Source organism: Diadema antillarum, unplaced genomic scaffold (genome assembly GCF_040938485.1).
Source record: "Diadema antillarum isolate AM-2024a unplaced genomic scaffold, OU_Dant_1.0 seq00001218_RagTag, whole genome shotgun sequence".
Lineage (NCBI taxonomy): Eukaryota > Metazoa > Echinodermata > Echinoidea > Diadematoida > Diadematidae > Diadema > Diadema antillarum.
In genome coordinates, this window is record NW_027272010.1 from 70199 (window position 1) to 85067 (window position 14869).

Sequence of the window (14869 nt, forward strand, 5' to 3'; positions counted from 1 at the left end):
AAATTGTCATTTTTTGCTGGAAATAAATTCTTTAGACCAATTATGACCAAGAAAAGAAGAAAAATGCAACTCATAGTATCCCAGTTTAGAAAGGTGTAACATTGAATCTTTAAACCCGATTTCTGGCGTGATGGGTTAAAGGAGATGCGCAGTTCTGCCAGATTACGGCCGTAAAGTAATACTACATGAATTCTTTCGTTATATTTTGCCAAAAAAATATCACAAATGTTTCTATTATTGTACAAGCTGTTATTTTCGTGAGGGTTTAATTTTCGTGAATTTTCGCGAATCACTGTTGGATCGGGAATTTAACAACACTAGAAAATATCCTGAATCGACAGTCAAACTCGCAAAAACAACATCCCGCAAAATTGTCCGTGACCTCCTCATTCGCGAAAATATCTGTACGCACAAATAACAGCTTATACAATATGTGATATTGGAATTCCCTCTGCCTGTAGGACTGATGAAGGAAAATAAATATCAAGGCATTATCACTTTTTTTTTTTTAATGAATTCTAATAGCAAGAGCTAATATGCATAGCTATTGTTCTAATATATGATATACATCTTTTAAGAGTAATTTGAAATCCTATTTGTTTAGCAGTGCATTTTGACGACAGACTTTCATGTCTTCTTTTCATCTTCTTGTACTATGGTATATGTATTCTCAGTCTTTTTGCTTTGATGTAAAGTGCCTTGAGCATTAAGTCAGAGTGCAGAATGGTGCTATAGAAATTGTATGTATTATTATCATTATAATACATACACATGTAATGTCACAAATACCTTAGATCTGTTGCAGCAGTATCATGACTTCCTTGGCTGGTGTAAGGTGATTGGTCACCTCCAAGCTCATCATTGCTCTCTCCAGATGTCATGCGGTTATTATCCCCTTCTTCCTCTGCCTCATCATCCTCTGACGACTCCCCTCTCCCCTCCTCATCCTCATCTTCCTCAATGTCAACATCTTCATTTTCCTCTTCCTCCAGCTCATTTCCATCAACATCATTTTCATCCTCATCTTCATCATTGGCAACATCCATTTCATCTTCTTCCTCATCACCTGCCTCATTCCCTTCCCCATCATCATCTAGTTCATCATCTCCATCATCATGATCTTCTTCCTCATCCTCGTGTTCATTTTCCTCCCCTCCTTCCTCATCTTCTTCTGCCTCATCTTCATCCTCAGTCGCGGAGGTATTGTCCTGCAAGTAGTCTGCCAGGTTATCACAAATCTGTGAGAGGTGATTGACTGCCTCACTGTAAGGGTAAACAACACCCTCATCCTCCTCCCCCTCTTTTTCTACATCTTCAGCTTTTGACCCCCTTGCTCTCCTCTTTCCATTCCTCCCACCACCACCACCTCTCCTACTGCTACTTCCTCCATCTCGGATGTTGCGCCTTCGGCCAGGGCAAAGACGCCTCAAGGAGCTGATTAATTCTGCTCGGGTAACCTGTATATAAAACAATAACAGAAGCATCATCTGAGAGACATTGACTCCAGCATGACAGAGGGAAGCAATATTAAACTTGTGTTTTCATTGTTTCGATACATTGCTGAGAATTTTCACAAATTCTAATACAATGGCATTGGTTACTGAAACAATACACTGGTTTAGGACTACTCGGGAGATATGATAACGCTGTGGAAGCCACATGCTGTGTAACAGCATATGCATAATATGTCCTTGTCATGTGAAGCAGGACCATAAAGTCTTTTGGCTTATTGCTGACTGAAGTCAGTAGTTTTGGACCAATGTTTACACTATATAAATGACCCTCTAATACATAAATTGGCAATTAAGACAGAACAATCACCGTGTTCATGGTATCATATAGATAGGAGATATTACATCACACAATATTCATTAGAATGCAGATGCAAGTGGAAAATTAATTAAAGAATAATAGCAACAAATAACTTATTCTCCCTGACTGACAGAATATTTTTTGTGATGATGTACATATATATTTATATATATATATTTGAGAAGTAAAAATATTATGCCATGTGTAGGACTCAATATGTCCACTTCTACGAGGTGTGCCAGGCAACTACTGCAGTATACGTACTAAGAGGGACCTACCATTGCTGAGCAGTAGGCACAGTGGCGTGCCTTCCTCTGGACCCTCCAATCCTGGGAGGTCTCGTGGCAGTTACACTTACAGCTTCTGGTCCCGTACTGGAGCTCGTCATTCAGACCCTTCCACGGATCTAGCATGTTCTGCACTCACACCAAGGAAAGAAAAGCGAACACTTACCAGTTTTTGTCACAAAAACTTAAAGGGGATGGCTAGTAACTGATCAGTGGGAATCAGTGGGAATGCTGAGGAATGATTGTTCCAATCCTTGTGGGATTCATTTAAGAGTACATTATATATCTACTGTTGTGTGAAAATTATTTGCTTCAGAACGGTCTCATATTCAAGTAATGTGCAGATTAATGCCCCGTCACTGACCAGGGACGCTATCCTGGAAGCATTAAACTGCACATTACTTGAATATGAGACCATTCTGAAGCACATCATTTTCACACAACAATAGATATACAATGAACTCTTGAATGAATCCCATAAGGATTGGAACAATCATCGTCCAGCATTTCCACTGATTCCCACTGATCAGTTACTAGCCTCCCCCTTTAAAGCACAGATGAACAGAATTTAACCTGGACAATTCAAACCAGCATGAGGTTCAAATACAGTCAAAAATCAGTCATGATGTAAATTGTTTGTCTACATTAAATCTTGGTCACAAGTATGGAATGCATTTTCTGTACAAATATTTTCCGTAGAAACTGCAAAGGCATGCCCTCCCATACATCCACAGATAGTGAGGGGGTTTGACAGGAGCATGTAGTAATCATATTGTAGGTTTAACAATGACATTCTCTGTTATTTCACCATTACACAAAACACAAGGAAAAGTAGAATTTACGCAGTGCGTAATATATGTCCCCGCTGGAAGTAGCATTTTGTAGCAAAATGTACAATACAGGTTACAAATCAAGGTCAAAGGTCAAAGAAATCAAAGGTCAAAATTCTGTGTAGAAGTTTTGAAGCCCTCACCTGCTGCAATCACATAAAGCAAACGGAATCGAAATCGGGTTAGAAATGGCGAAGGAGTAGCATTTTGTAGCCATTGTACAATATAGGTCAAAAATCACGGTCAAAGGTCAAAGGTCAAAATTCTGTGTAGAAGTTGTGAAGCCCTCACCTAGTGCCATCACATAAAGCAAACGGAATCGAAATCAGGTAAGAAATGGCGAAGGAGTAGCATTTTGTAGCAAAATGTACAATACAGGTCAAAAATAAAGGTCAAAGGTCAAAGAAGTCAAAGGTCAAAATTCTGTGAAGAAGTTTTGAAGCCCTTACCTAGTGCCATCACATAAAGCAAACAGAATCAAAATCGGGTTAGAAATGGTGAAGGAGTAGCATTTTGTAGCCAAAGTACAATATAGGTCAAAAATCAAGGTCAAAGGTCAAAGAAGTCAAAGGTCAAAATTCTGTGTAGAAGTTTTGAAGCCCTCACCTAGTGCCATCACATAAAGCAAACGGAATCGAAATCGGGTTAGAAATGGCGAAGGAGTAGCATTTTGTAGCAAAATGTACAATACAGGTCAAAAAATCAAGGTCAAAGGTCAAAGAAGTCAAAGGTCAAAATTCTGTGTAGAAGTTTTCAAGCCCTCAACTAGTGCCATCATATAAAGCAAACGGAATCGAAATCGGGTTAGAAATGGCGAAGGAGTAGCATTTTGTAGCAAAATGTACAATATAGGTCAAAGGTCAAGGTCAAAGGTCACAACTGAAATTCTGTGTACAAGTTTCAAAGCTCCCACATAGTGCTATCATATAAAGCAAACAGAATCAAAATTGGCTCATAAATGACAGAGAAGTAGCAAATTGAAGATTTTGATCACACACGGACGCACACACGGACACACGGACGGACACACACACGGACACACACACGTACGGAGCCCGTTTCACAGTCCCCTGCTCGAACTCGTTCGGCGGGGACAAAAATTGCACAAATGGATGAAAGTAAAGCTGGTATCTCACTGAGTGGCGAACGTTTGCGAACGTAGCGAATTTGAGATTCGCCAACTTTTCTGACAAATGTTTGCGAAAAATCAAGGTTCGCTTCTGCCATTAGCGACAGTTAGCGACTTTTAGCGATGTTTAGCGACAATTAGCAACACTTCAGCGAATGTTTGCGAAAGTGTTTGCGAAACACAGGTGGCGACTATTAGCAACTGTTAGCAAATGTTAGCGACAATTTTGCAAATGTTAGCGACAGTTTTGCAAATATTAGCAACTCTTTGCAAATCCTTCGCGACAATTTGCGAATGTTCTGGGAGCTTGAAAAGTACCAGGCGATTATGTATAGTCAGACCCATAAAACGAAGGTACAACCTTCCACTGAATTCAGATCTCTTCTGACAACCGTTCAAGACGGATTTCCAGTATATGGAAATAAATTTCTGCCAAGAAGAGGCTCAACGTGCTGATATCCTTGAAGAGCTGCTTTGCCAGGCTGCTGCTACAGCTATCGTGCAGCATAAGAAAAAGAAGATAAAGAAAAACAAGAAAGGAAGAAGAAAAGAAAGACTGTTTGGGTCAGAGAGTGGTTGTTGTAGAGGACAGACTTTGGTCAATATGAAAAGCTTTTGCAGCAATTACATGATGGAGATGTCAAGAGCTTCAAGAACTTTCTTAGAGTGGAACCTTGCCTGTTTCAGGAGCTTTTATATAGGAAACCATATGGTTACTTGTTCGCTAGCAGTGGCGAATCAAATAAGAATGTTAGCGACACCGTATTACGACTGTTTGCGAATTCTTACGAGTGTTTTGCGAATGTTTGCAACTGTTAGTGAAAATACAAATTCGCACAGGTTCGCAAAGAAATTTTGGACATGTTAAAAATTTCTTTGCGACAATAAAAACCGTTTGCGAACTTTCTTGCAACTGTTCCTGGCGAAATCCCAAATTCGCTACGTTTGCAAACGTTCGTCGCTCACTGAGATACCCCCTTAACTAACGAAGTGAAAAAAGTATGATACTAGAGCATTGAAAGTTGTAGAGATTTCCAACAAAGATTGAATAGTCATGCTTTATGGCAGGTGTAGTGATACAATAGTAGCATCTATCAGTAGACAGCAAGACAGGGCTTTGACAGGGCTTTATTGGGGATAGAATGACAAATTTCCTCTGTTAAGTGAGCTGTATAGTGGTGTTCATATTTAAAAAGAAACAGTCAAGCATTCAGTATGTAAATTACACTGTACCCAACAGCACACCTACAAAGAAACATCACTATGCTAGTTCACCACATCTGAAACAGCTTATTCTGACACTACTGTCTTTTACAGGAAAATTGAGTACTGCACAGCACAGTAAATGGGGTCACTCATTATATTCTTACCTTTTTGAAGCATTTAATGATCATTTCAGCAACAATTTCTTTTTCATAGTTTCACATTTATACATCAGAGACAGTATCAATGTATGACCACATAGCTATGACTTAATAAAACTGTCAACAATATTCCACAATGCCTTTAAGAGGGAGTCTATCAAGTCAGACTCGATCAGCTCACCTTTTTTGCTGCACCAAATCCTGGGAGTTTGGATGTGTTCCCATCCTCTTCATCATCACTGGCAGGCAACTCAATCTCCTCAAAACCATCATGCTTGATAATTAACAGAAATGGAACAAGAAATGCATTCTTCAAATGAGACAAATTCCTCTGCAGTTATGATTTAGTAAAACATGCATGGTCCCATCCCCACCTTTTGTGGCCAATATAATAAAATATGAACTCTAGAAAGATCATTAGGCCATCAATTAAAGTTGTGAGTAGTTCATGAGTAAACTAGAAAAAAATAATAAGATTGCTATTGAAAAGTAAAAATGAGACATCACTGTTTAATTGACAAATGAGAGATCGCTGTACTAAAAGATTTAGTGGATTTGCGACAAAGCGGCAGGCTGCAACTAGTCATATCACAAAATGCTGTGCAAAATAAGTCACTCTTCCAAATCAATTCATGCGACTAACCACTGATCAATCACTTCAACCCAATATCAATCACAGCAAAACAATTACATCTTCACAGCTTTTAAGAAATCCTTATCATTATTTTTTTTTCCCACTCATCACTTTTCATTTGCACTGGTGTAAACAACATTCCCAGTGGCTGCACAATCTTATCATTCACTCCTCTATTTTGTTCATTCCTTCATTCCACTACTGCAGGAACATTATCTCCATTATTTCTGCATTGCTGCCCCACAATATGACATACACAAATTATTTTGAGAAGTAAAGCAGTGATATTTAAGGTACACTGACACTGCCTACAGAAGGCCATTTCTTTAGTAAGACAGTGATAGTGACTCCAATGAAAATGAAAAGACATTGACATGGGCTGAAAAATTGACTTCTTCCCATGTGTCATTTATGTGTTCAATGAGCTGTGACTCTTCTGAAAGTTCTGTCAAATTTAAGAGATGTGCTGAAGAGGAGAGGGAGAAGAGAGAGAGAGAGAGAGAGAATGAAAGCAAGGAGCCAAAATGAAGTACTCACAGTGACACTACTATCATTGCCAAGGCTGACCTCCTCAAAGTCCATCATGTAGTTCTCTGGAGGCCTGCTGTCTGGGAAAAGCATGGAGAGTTCCTGTTCCAGGTGGGGCTGGCCCTTCAGCAGTGGGGTCAGGGCATCTTTTAGCTGTAGTGACAAGACAAAGATCAAGCCAAGGGGAGAGAGAAATCATGACCCATCTATAAGCATCCAAATTATATGAAGGACACTATTAACAAATTATCAATTATTTAATACTGGTACCTCAACCAGGCTGACTTTGCAGAGCTGAATGACAAGGGTTCAAATTGATTTGCTGTGAATAGTTCTTGAAAATTCAGATTTTTTTTTTTTAAATAACGAAAGTACCATGCACTGAGAGCCATTAGTTGACATGCAAGGTGACAGGAATAGCACCATTTTTTTTTTTGCAGTCCCGAAGAAAATATTGTGATTTTTTACACCAAGGAATGCATAATTTTACTACAGGTTAGAAATAGAGCATGATATATGTATCTTATATCCCCAAACACATCTTTTAACATAGCATTATAAGATTTTTCACTAATAAATTCATTTCCTCAGCTTTGTTTTGTAGTTAATGCAGCACATTGGATTATGCAGTGTACTGTGCACAAGCAGTGGACATGATTATATACAGTAGTCCACGAGGCCGATACCGATAGCATTTTACGCACGCTATTGAAGACTATACTATGAATATGACGTCAAATTTATAGTATAGTGCACTGCACCATGAATATGATGCCATGGTAACCTTGTCTTCAGTATAGCAATGTTTGGTCACATGGCACTATGTAGACTAATCCTGGGGGGGGGGGGGGGGGGGGGGTGTCAATTTGACCCCCCCCCCCCCCCCCCCCAGATCTTGGCCACCAATCGCGCGATTGACGCAAAATTTTGCCTGAACATAGAGCCGGATGTCAACTGTAAGATTATATGGTCATACAACAGAAATATTTGATTTAATATTTTTCAATAAATTAATTATGCAAATATACGCATGAAATCATATTTTCAACTATAACTCCATTTAAAAGATTGAAGGATTGCTAAACCTTTTGTGTCAGAGTTCCTCAAGACACATAGAACAATTTTCTTGTAAAAAAATAGCGCAATCAAAATCAATTTCTTTTGTTTTTTATTGTTTTGTTAATTTCTTATGTATTTTATTGTTTTTTCGACCTTTTGTTTTCTATTGTTTTTTTGCCAAGATTTGTTGAAGGCACTTTTTCACGCTTATCTACATTAGAATTGATTAATTTCAATGGTCAAAAGTTGAACTAATCTAATTTATATCAATTAAACAAAAAAACACAATTTGCATTGGATTTGCACACGTATCATGAATTTGAGCTGTTTTCGGGTTGACATACATACACAAAACATTGCGTAACTTCAGAACGGTGTACCCGGACGTCGCAAATTTGGCCTCAAAATATGCGGAAAACTTCAATGAAAAAAGTCATGAAACGACGCGGCAAAATCTTTGCGCGTTGCAGAATCGTGGCGCGAAATGTCGAGGTGGGGGGGGGGTCAATTTGACCCCCCCCCCCCCCCCCAGTTAAAATAGGGTTAATCCTACATAATCCTACATCATTTGAAGTCTCCTTCTTTTTGCTGCTCCTAACCCATCAGAGCTTACGGGGTACTAAACAGAATAAGTTACAACCTTTGTGCTGGCACTTAGCACTTACAGACAGAGAGAAGAGAAATATTTCTGTTTTATGTCATTTGGCAATAGACCACTTAACTAACATTATACAAATAGTGAATGGTCACGGGTGCGATGGTACAAGATTTCACACCAGGTGAAAGATAGAAGCTACCCTTTTTCCCTGAATTTATCAATTAATGATGATACACTAAAAAGAAACAAAATACCAGAGGAGAAAAAAAAAATCAGCTATGACAGTGCTCTCAGTCAAAAAAAAATAATAATGATAAAAAAAAATATTATATATGCAAATACTAACATCAGATCCCCCTCAGTGATGTTTCTATACAGCATGGTGCAGCTACAGCTGTAGCCCCAACAGGGAAAACCTACCACTCCACATTGCAGTGCCACCTCAGGAGGCATGAAAGCTGTGAATTCCTCCACAAGCCCAGGGTAGTCACATAGGACGGATGTCACTCGATGATACAGCTGAGGGATAAAATAATGTATAGCACATTGTGATGTACATGTAATAACTTCAATAAGGATGAGATTGATATCAACACCAGGAACTCAAACAGAAGGAGAAACCCTCCCCATCTCCCCCCCCCCCCAAAAAAAAAAAAAAATAAAAAAATAAAAAAAAATAAAAAATAAAAAATAAATAAGATAAAGTACAAAAAAAAAAACAGGACAAAAACAGGTAGATTAAATTAAATTCTAATAACACAACTTTATCAACTCCTTGGAAAATACAAGCCCATCATATTCAGGAGATTTTGCTCTCAGTGAAGTGGTAATTATGCAAATGGGCAATCTAATAGGCACATTGTACATTGTATCATATACAGGAAGATAAGAAATATTTCAATTAATGTATATTGCATGTTAAATAATGGACTGGCAGAGAAATGTATGGGTTTTCCATCATCTGAAAATTGACAAGTCCCTACAGCTGTCTTACATTGCTGATGGAGGAGTTGGGATTGTCATCATGGTCGTTGAATACTTTCAAGAAGTCGGCATACAGTGTTGAACGCTCACCTAACGTGTCCTTTTGGCAAAAGCAAAGGGTAAAACAGAACCAGTACCACCATTATTAAGGACATAATCAACCAGACCTTCATTACATTACTGACAGCATAGTTCAGGTATTTTTCAAACATTTTTTTTTCTTCAATTTCCTGACTGCTTAATCTGTTTTGTAGAATGGACAAATGTTTGGATATCATATGAACCGCATTGCTACAAAGTTTTGTGTTTAGATGTATAAAGTAAGTTACTGAAAAACGGTAACTGTTGAACTTTATTTCAAAAATAACAATAAAAATCGTTCAATAGTCAAAAGCAACTTTGCAGATGACAAAAGAGGTCGCACAAAGTTGAATCTAATCAATTGGAGTCAACATGGCTGTACAGTATGTCCCCCAAAAAAATTACAACGGGACCCCCAGCAATGATATCTTTAACAATAGTGAATCAATCTAAATACAAATTCAGGGTATGAAACTATAACTCATTGCCCACATCTTACAGAAAACCCCATTCCATTTGCTTCAGTGGTCAAAGAGAAATGTAAAACAAAGCTAAGATGTTATATTTTAAGACCCTGAAGTAGCACTTAGACAGGTTGATCATTTTTGGTGTTATCAATTCGAAAAGCTGATTGTAATTTTTTTTTTTTTTTTTTTTTTTTTTTTGGGGGGGGGACATACTGCAGTATGTCCCACCAAAATTACAATCAGATTTTCGCATTGATAACACCCAATATGATTATTTTTTTAATGCTACTTCAGGGTCTTAAAATATAACATTTTAGCTCTATTTTGCAGAAATCCCCATTCGATTTGGTTAAGTGGTAACAGAGCAATGTGTATTGTGGTAAAGCATGTCATGAGTCTGATCCTTCCAATTTGAGCAATTCAATGCTCTTGTGCGTGAATAATAGAACTTGGACGAAAGAGATTCCCGGCATCCTCTACAAAATTCCTCATTTCTCTTTGACCACTGGAGCAAATCGAATGGGGTTTTCTGTAAGATGTGGGCAATGAGTTATAGTTTCATACCCTGAATTTGTATTTAGATTGATTCACTATTTTTAAAGATATCATAGCGGAGGGTCCCGTTGTAATTTTTCTTTTTGGACATACTGTATACATTATGCCAAACAGAAATAAATTACATTTCTGCTGGCATGTCGCATTTATAATTCGATAGACAGGATAAATCAAGAAGAGTGTAGTGATGCAGAAATCATTTAAAATGATCAATGCAGAAGATAAACCTTGGTTTGATTTGATTTGATTGATTACAGATCATAAACAACTCTTACCTCTTAGAAACAAAGTCATACCAGTCTTTCTACAAATATCTATGGCAATTTCTGATTATTATCATTACTTGCAACTGCAATAGTGACATTCTGAGGCAACTATTGATGTTTTCTATGGCAGTACATCCTGTACAGACTATTAAGTGCCTTTCAGCACTCAGAGAAATTGTGCCATCATTGAAATGACTTGACCCTTATAATTCATTATTTTTGACGGCAGACAAAATGTGTATCACTTGCATGAATGATCAAGATACATGGATATACAACGATATACAGGTGTATGCTTTCTGTCAGCAGCATTGCAACAGGGCTGATGATGTTTGGTACACTATGAATATGCTAATCGCACTCAAAATAATAGTTTAGTTCATCTATTAAATTATAGGAATGAGTAACATCAATATAGAAAGAATCAGAAAGTCAAGATTTGTCCAACCACTGTAGCAAAACAATTGCTGCTTGTACACTGAATTAGAAGGCAAGCAGACAATACTATCATTTATCACTCGTAAAGTGCATTCCACATTCTTCACTAAGAACATATCGTACATCTGTAATTGTCTGATTTTCCTCAAACTTTCAATGATGATGTGTTCTACTACTTGCTGCTTTTACTCAATCCACACTTATATTGGGGTTTTTGTTGTCTTTGATAGGCTCTCCTATTTAAAACTGTGCTTTTCATTGTCACATCCATCAAAGTTGCTTTTCCACAGGAATGTAGTAAAAGAAATTGAAAATAGCTTAAAATGTGATGCCACACCAAGATTTAAAGGCTCTAATAAAGTAGAATCCGACACTAAATACATTCTAAGACAACTTGAACGCAGTGTGAAACTGCAGTCTAAACAAATATGATGAATGACTGGCAAAGTCCTGTTACCTTCACTCGGTCCAAGTAATCTTTTGCAAAGGCAAACTCCCTGTCATCCTTCTGCAGTGTCAGAGCATAAATTAGTACAGAGACAAAATCACACACGTGCACGACTAAATCTAAGGAATAATACAATGCTGACTTCAACATATCTAAAAGAACTTGTAGTATTTGATCTTCACCCCTAGCCAAAGGCTCAACTAAGATTTCCTAAAATCGAATCATTTGACTTCTATGTCTTGCTTTTTAGGAGACCAAGTGTGCTGAATTTACGATTGAGACTTTTAGAGCAATCACAAGCATAGAAATTGGAAGATAGACATTCTGAAAGCCAACATGTGGCATCTTATTGAGACATTTCATTAGAAAAGTGTACAGAAAGGTAATAAATAGTGCTACAGTAAGTTGACACATCAAATTTCTCCAGTACATCATTTATCTAATTCTGATATTGTGTTGTGAACATCTTATCATAAAGATGCTGTATCATTTATATTCTTAAAATCTCCTCCTTCTCTCCCTCTTCTTCTTTTTTTTTTCTTCTTACTTCTTCTTTGTGATGATACACCACAAGTCACGGCCAACATGACGAAAAGTGATTACAAAAGATCAGATGAACTGAAATTGTAAAGATGTTACTAATGATTGATATACAATAACACGTAATTGACAAAAAGTCATGAGAGCTTAAAATGTCCAAGTAAAAAATGAAAAGTACACATGACTGACTGACCTGGGTGAACAAAGTTAAAAGAGGGGGCAGACGTCAATGAAATCTGGACCACACCTTACCTGGGGATCATTACAGACGATTTCTGGGTCAAGGAGAACTACTGTTGACTCAAGATCTTTCCTGAGCTTGCTCTTGATCCTCTTTGCTGCCACCTTAACACCATCCCTCCTGCTAACCTCTACCTCTTCTTCTTCTTCACCATCCTCCCCTGCGCCTCCCTGTTCCCCACAGGATAGGAATTCCCTGGTTGATGACTGCTCATCCAGGGTTGGAGACTTGCCTCCTGTTGCTACAGAGACCATCATCTCTGCCTGCTCATTGGGCAGCTCCAGAGGCACCTTGGTGTTACTGGACACACTGGCTGCCGTCTCAGACATCCTGCTTGTTGGGCCTTCTTGGTGCTCAGTAGGCAAACCATGTAAGTTTGGGATGTCTCTGCTCTGAATGTCTGACAAAACAGTCCCTTCTGGGACACAGGCATCGGCAATGGTCATTGCCGGGCTTACCTCATCTCCACGGCCAGCTTTTAATATATGTTGGGTAGGGGTGTGAGCTGTCTCATCATGGCCAGCAGCAGCTTGGAAACCATCCGTATGTGCAGACTGATCATCTTTCACATCGTCATAATTGTCCCGAGGTGGTAGTGTCAGATGTGACAGGGACTCTTCACAATGCAACGATGTTACCTGCCTTTCAGAATTTGAGAAAGCATTTGTGCTCTGAGAAGAACTACTTTTCTCCTCCTCTTCCAGTTGCTTGAGTGCTGCTTCTAGTGGTATGCAATCACTGCTCCCATCTTGGGAGCCTTCACATTGTCTTGATTCTAATGCTGCCTTTTCATTGACTTCTGTTTGAGTTATGGCTGTTTCAGGCATGTCATCTAACATTGTGGAAGTCTGAGTGGAGCAGGTAGCAGAGACAACACACTTTTCTTTCAGTACAGAATCTTCACTGGGGCTCTTCCTCTGTTCAACAGTACTTTTGCTCTTCCATTTTGATCCACTGATTCGAAATGTGTTAAGACTTGAGGCTCCTAGCTTGGCAAGTGATGCCATGCTGACAAATCCTGAACACCTATCCTCAAGTCTCTTCAGCCTCAGTTTCCGCTTTTTGAGTCTTTGTTCATTTTCTTTTTCCTTCCTTGCAAGAAGTTCTCCAACAGTGACATTACATTTTGTTCTCCACAAAATATCTTCCTCTGACTTTCTACAATCATGGTCATCTTCCAGCGCATCTTCTGATTCTGAACTTGCACTCTCCTGTGCACTAAGCTTTTCCTGACAACCCGCTGTAATTATGTTGTTACTCAAAGCAGTACTTTGATGTAGTGATGCAGTTGTGGGTGACCCTGCAACAGAAGAAGCCCTGTTATCACTACTACAAAGTTCTTGCCTTGCACTCCTTGGCATCGACGCTGTGGCTGCAGTTGTGTTTGGATGCATTGATGAAGTGAAGTTTAGGCTCCTAACTACATGACGCCCTGTTGATGCCACAGAGGACTCCGCATGTTGATCACAATTCTCCTGAGAAGTAGGGATTACACTAAGTCCTGCTGGAGTTGAAGTTGGGATACCAGTGACTGCTATGCTAGTCTGACCATTAACAGTAAAGCCTGCAGGCACAACTGCAGCAGCACCTAGTTGGGTTTGATGAGGTACCAATGAAACCATAGCTCCATGGGGGACGGCAGCAACAGGGGTGTTCATGTTCTGCACTGCAAAGGGAGCAGGGGATGCCACTGCTTGGGCAGGTGCCAACTGAGCTGACCCAACCAGGCTGCCATCTCCGGCAGAGATGGCTGAATCCTGGGGACTACTGACCACAAACTTAACCTGGCAGACTGTTCCAGAAGGCAGTCCAGTATTGAGCAGAGGCTGGTTAGGCTGTAAGATCAGTCCTCCAGGAGCCAAATTCATGCCTGGGGTGATGATGATGCTTCGTGTCTCAAGGGAATTTGACTGTGCCACAGCCAAAATACGCTTCTTGTAAAGTTGGGCTTGCTCTTGTGGCTTTGATTTCACAGGTGACCATGAGGAGCTCTTGAGACCTTGCTTCTCAGCAGTACCCATGTGCTTCTGAACTCCCTGAAATATATAAAAAAAAGTAAATAAAAGGAATCATATTTCCATGAGGGGGGTTCATGGAAGCTTTACAGGTAAACAAAGTGTCAATGGGCCAATTCTTTCATAACATTGCTATAGCTTTTTTTTCTGTAAATAAAATTGTTGATCTGAAGAAATACAAACACGGAGATATACTGTAGATGTACTGTAAAACCAGAAATTTTCATGTGCATGAAACTTTTGCAAATTTTGCAAGAAGCCTAGATTGGTCTAAGTAATTTGCACAAGAAAGGTAGTGTCTACACAATGCACTGAATGCCAGTGACAATTCACTAAAGTTTCATGCCACGAAAAGGATAGTCAGCTCCAATTTATGAAAGTCGTATGGCACAAATGTTTCTGGTTTTACAGTTATTAGTAATGACTACAACCATTCAAGTGTTAATTCAGTAAACTGGGATAACTCCTCGTCCATGTTGTCATTACATCTACCATAAGAATGTGCATCTTCATACACATTTTGATGAAGCTAATTGGTTATGACCACCAACCATGCATTTACCTTTGTTCCAATCTGCAAAAAGGAAACATTT

At 39.0% G+C, this 14869-nt stretch overlaps 1 protein-coding gene across 1 annotated transcript in view; it reads right to left on the reverse strand.

Moving 5' to 3' along the window:
• LOC139744903 (GON-4-like protein) overlaps window positions 1-14869 on the reverse strand; it is a 100527-nt gene that overhangs the window by 14811 nt on the left and 70847 nt on the right. The window contains exons 16-23 of the mRNA XM_071655316.1: window positions 12273-14297; window positions 11490-11540; window positions 9236-9325; window positions 8662-8760; window positions 6594-6737; window positions 5604-5696; window positions 2091-2228; window positions 790-1457 (exon numbers count right to left, since the gene is read on the reverse strand). Coding sequence (XP_071511417.1) covers window positions 790-1457; window positions 2091-2228; window positions 5604-5696; window positions 6594-6737; window positions 8662-8760; window positions 9236-9325; window positions 11490-11540; window positions 12273-14297 — 3308 coding nt within the window. The remainder of the gene's footprint in view (window positions 1-789; window positions 1458-2090; window positions 2229-5603; window positions 5697-6593; window positions 6738-8661; window positions 8761-9235; window positions 9326-11489; window positions 11541-12272; window positions 14298-14869) is intronic.